The following is a 14,808-nucleotide window of genomic DNA, read 5'->3' as shown; positions in this document are numbered from 1 at the left end:
TCCTAGTTTCAGCTCTACCAATATCATGAAAATCTCAGACGTTCTGATTAAATTTATTTTAGTGCCATAGGCTGCACCTTTTTTTTTTTTTTTTTAAGATGGAGTTTAGCTCTTGTTGCCCGGGCTGGAGTGCAATGGCAGGATCTTGGCTCACTGCAACCTCTGCCTCCCGAGTTCAAGCGATTGTCCTGCCTCAGCCTCCCAAGTAGCTGGGAATACAGGCATGCGCCACCATGCCCGGCTAATTTTTGTATTTTTAGTAGAGACGGGGTTTCACCATCTTGGCCAGGCTGGTCTCGAACTCCTGACCTCATGATCCGCCCGCCTCGGCCTCCCAAAGTACTGGGATTACAGGCGTGAGCCGTCGCACCCGGCCTAGACTGCGCCGTAAAAGTGATTGAATGAGAAGGAGGCTGGGCAAGGTGGCTCACGCTGGTAATCCCAGCACTTTGGGAGGCCAAGGGGGGCAGATCACCTAAGGTCAGGAGTTTGAGACCAGCCTGGCCAAACTGGTGAAACCCTGTCTCTACTAAAAATGCAGCCGGGTGCAGTGGCTCACGCCTGTAATCCCATCACTTTGGGAGGTCGAGGTGCGCGGATCATGAGGTCAGGAGTTGGAGACCAGCCTGGCCAATATGGTGAAACCCCGTCCCTACTAAAAAAGTAAAAAATTAACCGAGCGTGGTGGCGCATGCCTGTAGCCTGTAGTCCCAGTTACTTAGAAGGCTGAGGCAGGAGAATCACTGGAACCTGGGAGGCAGAGGTTGCAGTGAGTCAAGGTCGTGCCACTGCACTCCAGCCTGGGCGACAGAGAGAGACTCCATCTCAAAAAAAAAAAATGCAGAAATTAGCCAGGCACGGTGGCGGGAGCCTCTACCTGCAATCACAGCTACTCGGGAGGCTGAGGTAGGAGAACTGCTTGAACCAGGGAGGCGGAGGTGGCAGTGGACCAAGATTCTACTGCACTCCCACTCCGTCTCAAGAAAGAAAAAAAAAGAATTGGAAGGAAAGCACAAGGAGAGTTTTATTAGGCATAGTAACTCAAAATTATGTCGAAGAGCTGAAAAGAATAGAGATTAGGTACAGAAGTAAAATCAAGAACCCGGATTTCTAGATGTTAAGTCTGTCCTACCTCATTTAGTTACTTTCTTTCCTTTTAAAATAGATAAAACAAAGCAGTCCAAGTTAACACCTTGCATTATAGAAATCTTTTTTGGTTTTTTGTTTTTTTGAGATGGGCTCTGTCACCCAGGCTGGAATGCAGTTGTACAATCAGGACTCACAGCTGCCTCCATCTCCCAGGCTCAAGTGATTACCCTGCTTCATCCTCCCAGGTAGTTGGGACTCCAGGCACACGCCACCATGCCCAGCTAATTTTTTTTTTTTTTTTTGTAGAGATGAGGTCTTACTGTGTTGCCCAGACCGATCTCAAACTCCTGGGCTCAAGGAATCCTCCTGCCTTGGCCTCCCAAGGTGCTGGGATTATAGGCATGAGCCACCGTGCCTTCCCAGACATCTTAAATATATGGATAGAGTTGCTAACTTGTTTACAAGATGCTGTGATAGACTAATACTTATTTATAGTAAATGCTTTGAAAATTTGAGAAAGGCTAGGCAGCAGTAGCTAATGTCTATAATCACAACAGAACATTTTGGGGGGCTGAGGCGGGAGGATCACTTGAGCCCAGGAGCTCGAGATCAGCCTGGACAACATGGTGAGGCCCGGTCTTCTTAAAAAAAGGAAAGTCTGGGCGCGGTGGCTCACGCCTGTAATCCCAGCACTTTGGGAGGCCGAGGTGGGCGGATCATGAGGTCAGGAGATCAAGACCATCCTGGCTAACACAGTGAAACCCCGTCTCTACTAAAAATACAAAAAATTAGCCGGGCGTGGTGGCGGGCGCCTGTAGTCCCAGCTACTAGGGAGGCTGAGGCAGGAGAATGGCATGAACCTAGGAGGCGGAGCTTGCAGTGAGCCGAGATCGCGCTACTGCACTCCAGCCTGGGCGACAGAGCGACACTCCGTCTCAAAAAAAAAAAAAGGAAAGAAGTCTTGAGAAGAATATTATCTGCCACTTTATAAGATACTACTTTTGCGAAGAATATTATCAGCCGGGTGCAGTGACTCACACCTGTAATCAGCACTTTGGGAGGCCAAGGCGGGCGGATCACAAGGTCAGGAGTTCGAGACCAGCCTGTCGAAGATGGTGAAACCCCATCTCTACTAAAAAAATACAACAAAATACAAAAAGTAGCCAGGTGTGGTGGTGGGTGCCTGTAATCCCAGCTACTCAGGAGGCTGAGGCAGGAAAATCGCTTGAACCCAGGAGGCGGAGGTTGCAGTGAGTCAAGATTGTGCCATTGCACTCCAGCCTGGGCAACAAGAGTATAACTCAGTCTCAAAAAAAAAAAAAAAGAATATTATCTGTCACTTTTTACCAGTGGCCTAGAGCTGTGTTTGAAAATGTCAAATGTGACCAACTGAGTCATGATGAGAGTCTAAAGCATTTTAGCATACACTGTTTATTTATATATATTTTTTTGAGTTGGAATCTTGTTCTGTTGACCAGGCTGGTGTGCAGTGATGTGATCATAGCTCACTGTAGCCTTAAACACCTTGGCTCAAGCAATCTTCCTCCCACCTTAGCCTCCTGAGTAGCTGGGACCATAGGCGCATGCCACCATGCCCAGCTAATTATTATTATTATTTGGCGACGAAGTCTCGCTCTGTCAGCCAGGCTGGAGTGCAGTGGCACAGTCTCGGCTGGCTGCAACCTCTGCCTCCTGGCTTCAAGCAATTCCTGTCTCAGCCTCCCGAGTAGCTAGGATTACAAGCGTACTCCACCATACCCAGCTGATTTTTTTTGTTTTGTTTTTGTATTTTTAGTAGAGATGGGGGTTTTACCATGTTGGCCAGGCTGGTATTGAACTCCTGACCTCAAGTGATCCAACCACCTCGGCCTCCCAAAGTGCTGGGATTATAGGCGTGAGCTACCATGCCCAGCCTATTATTTATTTTATAGACAGAGTGTCCCTATGTTGCCCAGGCTGGTCTTGAACTCCTAATCTCAAGCAGTTCTCCCGCCTCAGCCTCCCAAAGTGCTGAGGTTACAGGCAGAACCACATGTAAATATATGGGCATTGCTGGTTCAAATTAGATGTACATTTAAATATTTTCAAACTGGCCTTCAAAAAGTTGTATTAATTTATCACTATTTGTGTATGAAAATGTCTCTTTCTGGCTGGACATGGTGGCTCATGCCCACCCGTAATCCCAGCACTTTCGAAGGCCAAGGCGGGTGGATCACCTAAGGTCAGGAGTTCGAGACAGCCTGACCAACATGGTGAAACCCCATCTCTCCTAAAAATACAAAAAAGTTAGCCAGTCATGGTGGCATATGCCTGTAGTCCCAGCTACTTGGGAGGCTGAGGCAGGAGAATCACTTGAACCCAGGAGATGGAGGTTGCAGTGAGCCCAGATAATGCCACTGTACTCCAGAGCCAGCGAGACTCTTGTCTCAAAAAAAGAAAGGAAAGAAAAGAGAGAGAGAAAGAAGGAAGGAGGGAAGGAGGGAGGGAGGGAAGGAAGAGAGAGAGGGAGGGTCTGTTTTCCTGTACCCTTACCAATGCCGTATGTTATTAGGGTTTCAACTTTTGGTAATCTGATAGGTGAAAAATTACAAATGCGTTATAAGTGGAGTTGCATTTTAAAAACTATGATCGGGGGAGGGGGGAGGGATAGCATTAGGAGATATACCTAATGCTAAATGACGAGTTAATGGGTACAGCACATCAATATGGCACATGTATACATATGTAACAAACCTACACGTTGTGCACATGTACCGTAAAACTTAAAGTATAATAATAATAAATTAAAAAAAAAAAACTATGAGATTTGATCAGATTTTTACATATTTATTGGCTCTTGGTATTTTCTTTCTTTTTTTTTTTTGAGACAGAGTCTTGCTCTGTCGCCCAGGCTGGAGTACAATGGTGCAGTCTCAGCTAACTGCAACCTCCGCCTCCCGGGTTCAAGCAATTCTCCTGGCTCAGCCTTCCAAGGAGCTGGGATTACAGGCATGCGTACCATTCCCAGCTAATTTTGTATTTTTAGTAGAGACGGGATTTCTCCGTATTGGTCAGACTGGTCTTGAACTCCTGACCTCAGGTGATCCGCCCACCTCGGCCTCCCAAAGTGATGGAATTACAGGCGTGAACCACTGCGCCCAGCCACTCTTGGTATTTTCAATGATGATTCTTGAGATTTCAGTAAGTCTTCAGGTGTCAGTGAATGGAATGGCTAAACATAAAAAGGCTTCAAAACTTGTGATACTGTGAATGTAGGATGTCAGTTCAAAAGAAATGATGTTGTGACTGTAGGGTATCACTGAGATGCCAGTGATAACCTGCCCATGTCACATGTTGACCCTTTTCTCTCTTAATTTCAGGTGATCATGGAGCTCAGCTTGGTCTCCATGGGGCTGGTGGTGATGGAATACATGATGACACAGCAGGTGGAGAGGAAGGAGAAAACAGCCCAGATGCCCAACCCCAAGCCGGTCGGAGGACCCGGCGGGAAGCATGCACCTGCCCCTACTGTAAAGACAGTGAAGGAAGGTGAGTTGACCCAGCCAGTTTCTTACAAATATAAAGAAAAATTAATAGATTTGGAGATAAGAGGAAGAAGATTAATTTTTTTTTTTTTTGAGACTGAGTCTGACTCTGTTGCCCAGGCTGGAGTGCAGTGGCGCGATCTTGGCTCACTGCAAGCTCCACCTCCTGGGTTCACGCCATTCTCCTGCCTCAGCCTCCTGAGTAGCTGGGACTACAGGCACCTGTCACCACACCCAGCTATCTTTTTTTATTTTTAGTAGAGACGGGGTTTCACTGTGTTACCCAGGATGGTCTCGATCTCCTGACCTCATAATCTGCCCGCCTCGGCCTCCTAAAGTGCTGGGATTACCAGCGTGAGCCACCATGCCCGGCGAAGGTTAATTTTTTTTTTTAGGATTTAAGACTCAGAGCTGGATGCATATAATCCCAGCACTTTGGGAGGCCAAGATAGGAGGATCACTTGAGCCCAGGAGTTTGAGACCAGCCTCAGCAAGAAAGTGAGAGCCGATCTCTACAAAAAATTTAAAAATTATGTGGGAATATTTTACTGGCAATAAAAAGAGAAAATGAAAAAAAAGAATTTTTTTTTTTTCTGAGACAAAGTCTTTCTGTGTTGCCCAGGCTGGAGTGCAGTGGCACATTCTTGGCTCACTGCAACCTCCACCTCCTGGGTTCAAGCAATTCTGCCTCAGTCTCCCGAGTAGCTGGGACTACAGGCGTGTGCCACCACGCCCGGCTAAGTTTTTCTATTTGTAATAGAGACAGGGTTTCACCTTGTTAGCCAGGATGGTCTTCATCTCCTGACTGTGTGATCTGCCCACCTCGGCCTCCCAAAGTGCTGGGATTACAGGCGTGAGCCACTGCGCCTGGCCAAAAAAATTTATTTATTTATTTTTTTGTTTTGAGATGGAGTCTTGCTCTGTTGCCCAGGCTGGAGTGCAGTGGCACGATCTTGGCTCACTTCAGGCTCCACCCCCTGGGTTCACGCCATTCTCCTGCCTCAGCCTCCCTAGTAGCTGGGACTACAGGTGCCCGCCACCTCGCCCAGCTAATTTTTTGTATTTTTAGTAGAGACGGGGTTTCACCGTGTTAGCCAGGGTGGTCTCGATCTCCTGCCCTTGTGATCTGCCTGCCTTGGCCACCCAAAGTGCTGGGATTACAGGCATGAGCCATGGGGGCGCCCGGCCTTTTTTTTTTTTTTTTAAGACAGAGCTTCATCCGGGTACGGTGGCTCACGCCTGTAATCCCAGCACTTTGGGAGGCCAAGGTGGGCGGATCACCTGAGGTCAGGAGTACAAGACCAGCCTGGCCAACATGGTGAAACCCCATCTCTACTAAAAGTACAAAAATTAACTGGCGTGGTGTCAGGTGCCTGTAATCCCAGCTACTTGGGAGGTTGAGGTAGGAGAATTGCTCGAACTTGGGAGGTGGAGGTTGCAGTGAACCGAGATCGTGCCATTACACTCTAGCCTGGGCGACAGAGTGAGACTCTGTCTCAAAAAAAAAAAAAAGAGCCTCGCTCTTGTTGCCCAGGCTGGAGTGCAACGGCGCGATCTCGGCTCACTGCAACCTCTGCCTCCCAGGTTCAAGCAATTCCTCTGCTTCAGCCTCCCAAGTAGCTGGGATTACAGGCATGTGCCACCACGCCTGGCTAATTTTGTATTTTTAGTAGAGATGGGGACCATGTTGATAAGACTGGTGGTCTTGAACAATTTTTGTATTTTTTAGTACAGATGAGGTTTCGCCATGTTGGCCAGGCTGGTCTCGAACCCCTGACCTCAAGTGATCAATCCACCTGCCTCGGCCTCCAAAAGTGTTGGGATTACAGGCGTGAGCCATCACTCCCAGCCCCTAGAAAGCTTTTTAAAAAAGAAGCCTTGGCCGGGTGCGGTGGCTCACGCCTGTAATCCCAGCACTTTGGGAGGCCGAGGTGGGTGGATCACAAGGTCAGGAGATCGAGACCATCCTGGCTAACACGGTGAAACCCCATCTCTACTAAAAATACAAAAAATTAGCCGGGTGTGGTGGCGGGCACCCGTAGTCCCAGCTACTCGGGAGGCTGAGGCAGGAGAATGACGTGAACCCGGGAGGTGGAGGTTGCAGTGAGCCAAGATTGCGCTATTACACTCCAGCCTGGGCGACAGAGCGAGACTCTGTCTCAAAACAAACAAACGAACAAAAAAAAGAAGCCTTGGTCCAGTGCAGTGGCTCACGCCTGTAATCCCAGTACTTTGGGAGGCGGAGGCGGGCAGATCCATCACCTGAGCTCAGGGGTTCGAGACCAGCCTTGCCAACATGGCGAAACCTCATCTGCACTAAAAATACAAAAATTAGCTGGGCATGGTGGCGTGCACCTGTAATCCCAGCTACTTGGGAGGCTGAGGCAGGAGAGTCGCTTGAACCTAGGAGGCGGAGGTTGCAGTGAGCCGTGATCATGCTACTGTACTCCAGCCTGGACGACAGAGTGAGACTCTGTCTCAAAAAAACAAAAAAGAAGACTTTTTCAAAAAATAAAAGTTTGGGTTAGTTTGGTGTCGATTGGGTGATTGCTGTTGATACTTCGTGGTTCTTTAGTTTTCTCTAGAATGAATGATGAATAGTTGTGTCCTCACTTTCAGGGGCTCGGGGGATCCTGGCAAAAAGAAACAGCATATTTGCCACATCCAAGGCTGTGGGAAAGTGTATGGCAAGACCTCACACCTGCGGGCACACTTGCGCTGGCATACAGGCGAGAGGCCATTTATGTGTACCTGGTCATACTGTGGGAAACGCTTCACACGTTCGGATGAGCTACAGAGGCACAAACGTACACACACAGGTGAGCAAGAGCCTATGGGAGAGAAAAATAGTAATAGACTAGAATGAAAAACACAAAATATACCTACAAAATAACTAAAATTTCTGAGCAACTTAATTTGAAACTGAATATATGGGTCACAAATGGAATTGGAGTTAATCTGGAAAATTTTTAAGAAGGAAGGAGGGGCTGGGTGCAGTGGCTCACGCCTGTAATCCCAGCACTTTTGGAGGCCAAGGCGGGCAGATCACGAGGTCAGGAGATCGAGACCATCCTGGCTAACACGGTGAAACCCCGTCTCTACTAAATATACAGAAAAATTAGCCGGGCATGGTGGCAGGCGCCTGTAGTTGCAGCTACTCGGGAGGTGGAGGCAGGAGAATGGCATGAACCCGGGAGGCGGAGCTTGCAATGAGCCAAGATCGTGCCACTGCACTCCAGCCTGGGCGACAGAGCGAGACACTGTCTCAAAAAAAAAAAAAAAAAAAAACAGGAAGGAGCCAGGTGTGGTGGCTCATGCCTGTAATCCCAGCCCTTTGGGAGGCCGAGGTGGGTGGATTTCTTGAGGTCAGGAGTTCAAGACCAGCCTGGCCAACATGGGGAAACTCTGTCTCTACTAAAATTACAAAATAGTCAAGCGTGCTGGTGCACACCTGTAATCCCAGCTACTCAGGAGGCTGAGGCAGGAAAATTGCTTGAACCTCGGAGGCGGAGGTTACAGTGAGCTGAGATTGTGCCACTGCACTCCAGCCTAGGCGACAGAGCAAGACTCTGTCTCAAAAAAATAAAATAAAATAAAATAAGGAGCTAGATTTTGAGTGGGATTTTTGAAGGTGAAGCATTGAAACCATTACTCTTAGTCTCTGCCCTGCCTTACTTTTAAAACTGCTAAGTTCTACCTTCCTTACCGAGTACTCCCCAACCTTTATATAGTTTTCTTCCTCACGCCCCCGCCAAAAGGAAAATATACTTGAAGTTTTTTTTTTTTTTTTTTTTTGAGACAGAGTCTCTGTCGCCCAGGCTGGAGTGCAGTGGCGCGATCTTGGCTCACTGCAAGCTCCGCCTCCCGGGTCCACGCCATTCTTCTGCCTCAGCCTCTCCGAGTAGCTGGGACTACAGGCGCCCGCCACCACGCCCGGCTAATTTTTTGTATTTTTAGTAGAGACAGGGTTTCACCGTGGTCTTGATCTCCTGACCTCGTGATCTGCCCACCTCGGCCTCCCAAAGTGCTGGGATTACAAGCGTGAGCCACCACGCCCAGCCACTTGAAGAGTTTTCTTGTTTTTGATCACCTTCTCATACTGGCCTTACTCAGCTTAGTAGAGTAAGCACTGAATTGGGTAAGGTAACCTCACTTCCTAACATGTCAGCTTCTTATCTTTTCTTCCTTTACCTAGGTGAGAAGAAATTTGCCTGCCCTGAGTGTCCTAAGCGCTTCATGAGGAGTGACCACCTGTCAAAACATATCAAGACCCACCAGAATAAGAAGGGAGGCCCAGGTGTAGCTCTGAGTGTGGGCACTTTGCCCCTGGACAGTGGGGCAGGTTCAGAAGGCAGTGGCACTGCCACTCCTTCAGCCCTTATTACCACCAATATGGTAGCCATGGAGGCCATCTGTCCAGAGGGCATTGCCCGTCTTGCCAACAGTGGCATCAACGTCATGCAGGTGGCAGATCTGCAGTCCATTAATATCAGTGGCAATGGCTTCTGAGATCAGGCACCCGGGGCCAGAGACATATGGGCCATACCCATCAACCCCGGGATGCAAGGTAGCATGGGTCCAAGAGACATGTGGGAAGAGAGAGCCATGAAGCATTAAAATGCATGGTGTTGAGAAGAATCAGGAGAGGGATACAAGAGAAGAGATGGGGTCCCGGCACCCATCTGTATCATCAGTGCCTCTTTGAAGGTGGGAAACATTAGTGAAAATTCTGTTGGTGCCACGCTTTGATGAGCATTTGTTTGACCCCAGTTTCTTCTTACACTTCTTACCCCAGCCTACCCTTCCTGCGTTTCTCTTCTCAGCTCTTCCATGATGGATTCCCCCCCCTTTCCTAAAGCCATCATGCCTTGATAAATATATATGATCATTGAAATACTTTTTAACAAAAAACAGATTCTATATTATTATATATATATATATATATATATAAAGATATATAGAGATGCATTCACAGGGGTTGGCTGGGAGGAGGAAGACCATTCTGTGACCAAAATACCTTGGTCATTTTTTTTATATTGCCTTATTTCCCTATGGCTGAGCCTTGTTGTGACACATCAAGCTTTTCTGTAGATGTTGTCTTGGCTTCCCACCAGCTTAAGCGTTCATATGCTCTGCTTTTAGTTCATATATACATACATAATGTTTTTCCTTTCTTAATTTTGTCTTTTTGTTTGGGATCAGCTTCTTGCACTCCTTCCCTAACTCAACTGTTGCCGTCTCATCTTCTCTCATCTGATCACTTCATGTTTTGTTTTTGTTACTGCCTGGATGAGGCACTTCTGTCAATTTTTTCAGGACCTTAGTTCCAGCAGCAGAATGGAAAAATCCTTGAAGCCCAGGCTGATGCTTGAAGTAACTGTGGAGGGAGTGTTCAAAATACTACTGACGCAGGCACCTTCTTGGCGCTGGAGAGTCAAAGGCATCTCCCTTCATTAGCTGCTCTGAGCATCAAGAATTAGAAGTCTTTCAGTGGAATTGTACAAGAGTCTCTTTGAAGATAATAATCTTGGCTCAGTTTGTATAAACTGTCAAATTTTCAAATAATAGGTAGGGGGCTTTCACTAGGAAAATCATGTGCTCAGAAGAGGAAATGACTCGTAGTCAGGTTCAGGAGTTAGTGGAGTATTTGGACTTTGGTACTGCTGTCTTCCAAGGTAGCTCTAAGTTTTGATGTGTGGGCTTCTGAGTTTATATTCTGAAAGGAAATACACTTCTTTTGAACATCCCCACTAGGTTCTTTTCCATTGTCAATAAGGAGCATCAGCCAGTGAATCTGTTTCAGGTTTCCATTCTGCAGAACTCCTCCAAAGCATGTGCTAGTGGCAAGACAGTGGTTCTTATGATCTTTTCCCTTAACTTTTCCTTGTATGTTCTTGGGTGGTTCCTAAGGGAAAAGGAAGCACATGATCATGGGAATGATAGCCCAGAACAAAAAGAAATCTTGTCTTACCACAGTGTTATAGGAGAGATTGGGAGAAATCATCCTGTTTTCTCTGTGACCTGATTTCAGAAGAGACTGATCCAAAAATTATAACGGCAGGGAACCTAGTGCATTTGGCACTGAGATTTAAATGCAACCAGAATTGTCCTCAAGGCCCAGCCATAAAAGCATTGTCTCTCTCGACCTTCTGGTATCTTGTTAGAGAGCTTTTCACTGTGAGGAAGTGTGGGAAAATAGCTCTGTGTGTGTGTGTGTGTGTGTGTGTGTGTGTGTGTGTGTAATCTGTTAGGTTGGGGATAGGTTTTCTGCTAGCCAATATTAAAAGAGACCTGCAATAAAAAAATTACCCTGATCTGATAGAAAGCAAGTGTTTTTGTATGTGTGGGTGAATGTGTGTTCATGCCTGTATATGTCTACACAGAGATGACAAATTATATTTGAAATCGTTGGAAAATAAATTCAGATCAAAATGCCTTTCAGGCCCATTACCTAGAAATCTATCTTAAAACCTGGGTATGTTCCTAAGGTCATTTCTTTGCTTATGCTAAATTAATTACAATTATGAATGGAGGATATTCTACTGTACTTTTTTAAAAAGAAACTATTTTTGTGTTTGAAAGTGAAACCAACATCCAGATCTATAGCAGAGTCCTTATTCTTCTCATAAATCTTTTTACTTTGGCTACAAATAGATGATGGTATGATTCTATTATATATTTTATATAAAATCCATCCAAATTAAGTTTTGGGTAAGTGTGTTGTTTAATCTGAACTATAGTAACTTAATACTCTAAACAATAGTTCACTCCATTTGGTCCTTTCTCCACAGATGTAATTCTGTTTTCAACTCAGGAACTATGGCAAGGAACTTTCCCCAGATCAAATTCTATTAACGCTGAGATACAAGTCATCCATGCACAGCCACTATCATACCCTTTATTCTCACTGAAAGGCAGAACTCAGAACCTGTTATTTTATGTCTGTAATCATGTACTTTGGCATCTTTTGGAGGAAAGGGGCAGGATAACTCACTGGAATGTACAGTATTTTGCTAGTGCATTTCAAGGAATGGAATCTTCTCCAGTATGAAATTACCAGATATAAAATAATGTAATGATGCTGAGGATATAAGCTTTTAGAAGGTAATTTGATGGTATTTCTTTCTCGAATGAAAAGCTGCTGGTTTACAACCCTATTCATTAGCATTACCATGAGTGAATTTATATCTAATTATTTCCACTTGCCCTGTTCTCTTCACACCAAGGAAGCTCCAGATCCAGTATCTTGTTTGGCCTCAAAACAGAAGCAGCTTCTTTTGTCTCCCAGCAGTAGTGAGCCACTCAGTCTCTTCCACAGGAAGTTTGGAGCCTACATTCCTTGAGTCAGGAGCTCATTACAGAAAAACCCCGTTTCCCTGAACTTTTGGCTAACAGAAATTAATGTAACTGACATGCATATTGATTCTGAAATTTTTTTCATAAGTTTTTTTCATTTTTTTGAATGAGTTTTTAAAATTTTTTAGATGACCAAAACTTGCAGGGCAGGGGATGCCCAGAAGAGTGGTGAGATAGTAAAACACTTATCCCCTCATCCTTTCAGGTTTTCAGGTTGCCCATTTATATTCATTTACATGTCATTTGACTGTCTCACTTTTTACCCAGAACAGTAACAACCCACACCATCTTCCTTCAGGGATTTCCAACTGGCACTCTGTGGGTGCTACACAGAATGCAATTTAATGGATATTTCTCAGCCTGGTTCAGAATAAATTGAACCTTTGATCCCAGAAAGTATATACTGAAGTGTGGGATAAAGATTATGATTAGGGGAGGGTTGGAGACAAAAGCTGTAAATTACTATGGCTGATTTATTTCTACTATATACATATATATTTTTTGCTTTTGTATATCCTATATAGGAAACTAAGCATTGTATTTTTTTTAACAAATCTAAAAAAGCACTATGAACTACAGGTGTTTGACTTTCAAAATATATTTTGTATTGTTAATATCTTCACATTGTGTGAATACTGGAAGCTGCAGATCTTTGCTAGGACGCAATAAATTTATATACTTTTTGAGGGGTTCTTCTGGGGTGCTAATCAGGCCCCTGTTATGCTTAGGGGGAGCCCTGGTGCTACTTGCTTGAAGTTTTCAGTTGTAAGTACCCTGATGCCTTTTGGACCTTGGGATCAGATCAAGAGTTTTGGAGATCAGGTACCAAGGAAATAAGGACAGTCTAGCTGCCTCAAGTGAGGGGCCCTTTGCATAGCTCTCCTTCCCCCTCACTGAAGCTGGGTAGCCTATTGGGGTTGAGAGGGAAAATGTGAAATCTCAGAATTTATCTCCCTTAGAAGAGAGCCAGTAACTTATGTACAAGGATGAAAGAAAGGTCGCAGCAGTAGCTTTGGGGAAAGGGAGGAAGATATGGCACTTCTCCAACCCCGGAAAACATTGCTTTTGAAAACTGCTGATAAAATATGAGCCGGTTATTACTTCTGTTTGGGAGACTGTGCTCTCTGTGGTGCCTCTCTTGGCTCTACTCCACAGATACCAGACCTCTTCTAAGAGGATGAGCAGACCAGCTTTGAGGTTGACCTGTTTCTCTTTGTCTGCCTTCCCAAAACACCAGCCCCCAGGAAGACATTAAGCAGCCTTAAGCTTAAATTCCTACTCCCTCTTCCAAATTTGGCTCACTTGCCTTAGATCCAAGGCAGGGAAAGGAAAAGAAGGGGGGTCTCTGGCTTTATTACTCCCCTAAGTCTTTACTCTGACTTCCCCAAACCCAGAAAGATTTTCTCCACAGTGTTCATTTGAAAGAGGAGTATTTTGTCCCATTTTCCCCTTCCTCATTATCAAACAGCCCCAGTCTTCCTTGTCTCTGCTAAGAAAGTAGAGGCATGATGATCTGCCTCTCAACTGCCCTAAGTCCTAGCTAAGTATCAGGGAAAAGAAAAAAAAAAAAAAGCCTAACAAATGGGATTAGACTAGGGCTGCAAGTAGTGAGGATTTTGTTGATACCTCTCCTGGGATGTGTGCTTTCCCATATCTTGCCTTCAGGAATTACACTGTGCCTTTTCCCCAGGGATATGGGCTCTGTCTACCCAGTGCTCCAGTTTCCCGGTAACTGCTCTTGAACATTGTGGACAAGGGCAGGTCTTCATATTTTTGATCATCCCTTTCTCCCAGTGAAATCCCATAGCCCTTACCTAGAGTCTAGGGCACAAAGACTTCGGGGAAGATACACTGAGATTGACCTGAGGAGACATCTACACACACCAGTGGCAGCTGCCCCAGGGCCTGCTTCCCCTTCCTAAGTCTGTCATCCTCTGGAAGGGATGGGTGGTGCTCCAATCTCTGGTGCCTAAAAACCCAAGTTTATTTCTCTCTTAACACTGGCAATAACCAGTCCACACCACTGTTGCCTTTTAAAACCTCTTAATAATCTCATGCTGTGTTTGTTTTGATTCCAATCCAATTATCACCAGGGCTGTGTGGGTAAATGCTTTTAAATGCTCTCTCATCTTGTTCTTCCCCCTCACCCCCCACTCTTAGGTATGTATGATGCTAATCTTGTCCCTAAGTAAGTTTCTTCCTGCTCCTTTTGTATCTTCCTTTCTTGTCTTTCCTCCTACCTTTTGTCTCTTGGTGTTTTGGGACTTTTTTTTTTTTTTTTTGGCCTTTTGTACAAAGATTAGTTTCAATGTAGTCTGTAGCCTCCTTTGTAAACCAATTAAAAAGTTTTTTAATAAAAAACCATGTCTCTGGTGTATTGAAGAGGGTTGGGAATGGTGAGAGTGTATGTTTATAACTTCATACTCTGAACCTAACAAAGGTATCCAGCTACACTGTGTTGTGCTCCATACATGTTAATTAGTGCAATTGCCCTATATCTAACTCCCGGGTAAATGGTTTCATGACCAGATCAATGTGCCACAACTACACAGAAATGTGGAGGACCAAGACAAACAGGCAACACTAACTTTATTTTTTTTCTCATATGCTTTTTTATTTTGGAATAATTTTAGATTTACAGAAAAGTTGTAAAGCTAGAACAGAGTTTCCATATAATCCTTACCCCGTTTCCCTCATTGTTAACATATTACCATGGTACATTGTCAAAATTAAGAAGCTGACATCGTGGCCAGGTGTGGTGGCTCACGCTTGTAATCCCAGCACTTTGGGAGGCTGAGGTGGGTGGATCATGAGGTCAGGAGATCGAGACCATCCTGGC

The 14,808-nt window shown here is 45.3% G+C and overlaps 1 protein-coding gene across 3 annotated transcripts in view; it reads left to right on the top strand.

Annotated features, from left to right (window-relative positions):
* The window catches only part of SP1 (Sp1 transcription factor), a 39,552-nt gene extending 25,222 nt beyond the window's left edge, over nt 1–14,330 (top strand). For all 3 annotated transcript variants that reach the window (XM_003831014.6, XM_055095619.3, XM_008956411.6), the window contains exons 4-6: nt 4,449–4,617; nt 7,233–7,432; nt 8,809–14,330. In XM_003831014.6, the coding sequence (XP_003831062.1) occupies nt 4,449–4,617; nt 7,233–7,432; nt 8,809–9,122 (683 nt within the window). In that variant the 3' untranslated portion in view covers nt 9,123–14,330. The remainder of the gene's footprint in view (nt 1–4,448; nt 4,618–7,232; nt 7,433–8,808) is intronic.
* The last annotated feature ends 478 nt before the right edge of the window (nt 14,331–14,808 follow it).

The sequence above is a fragment of the Pan paniscus genome, chromosome 10 (assembly GCF_029289425.2).
Source record: "Pan paniscus chromosome 10, NHGRI_mPanPan1-v2.0_pri, whole genome shotgun sequence".
Lineage (NCBI taxonomy): Eukaryota > Metazoa > Chordata > Mammalia > Primates > Hominidae > Pan > Pan paniscus.
The sequence above is the reverse complement of the archived record's forward strand: the minus strand, read 5'-3'. Positions and strand labels throughout refer to the sequence as shown.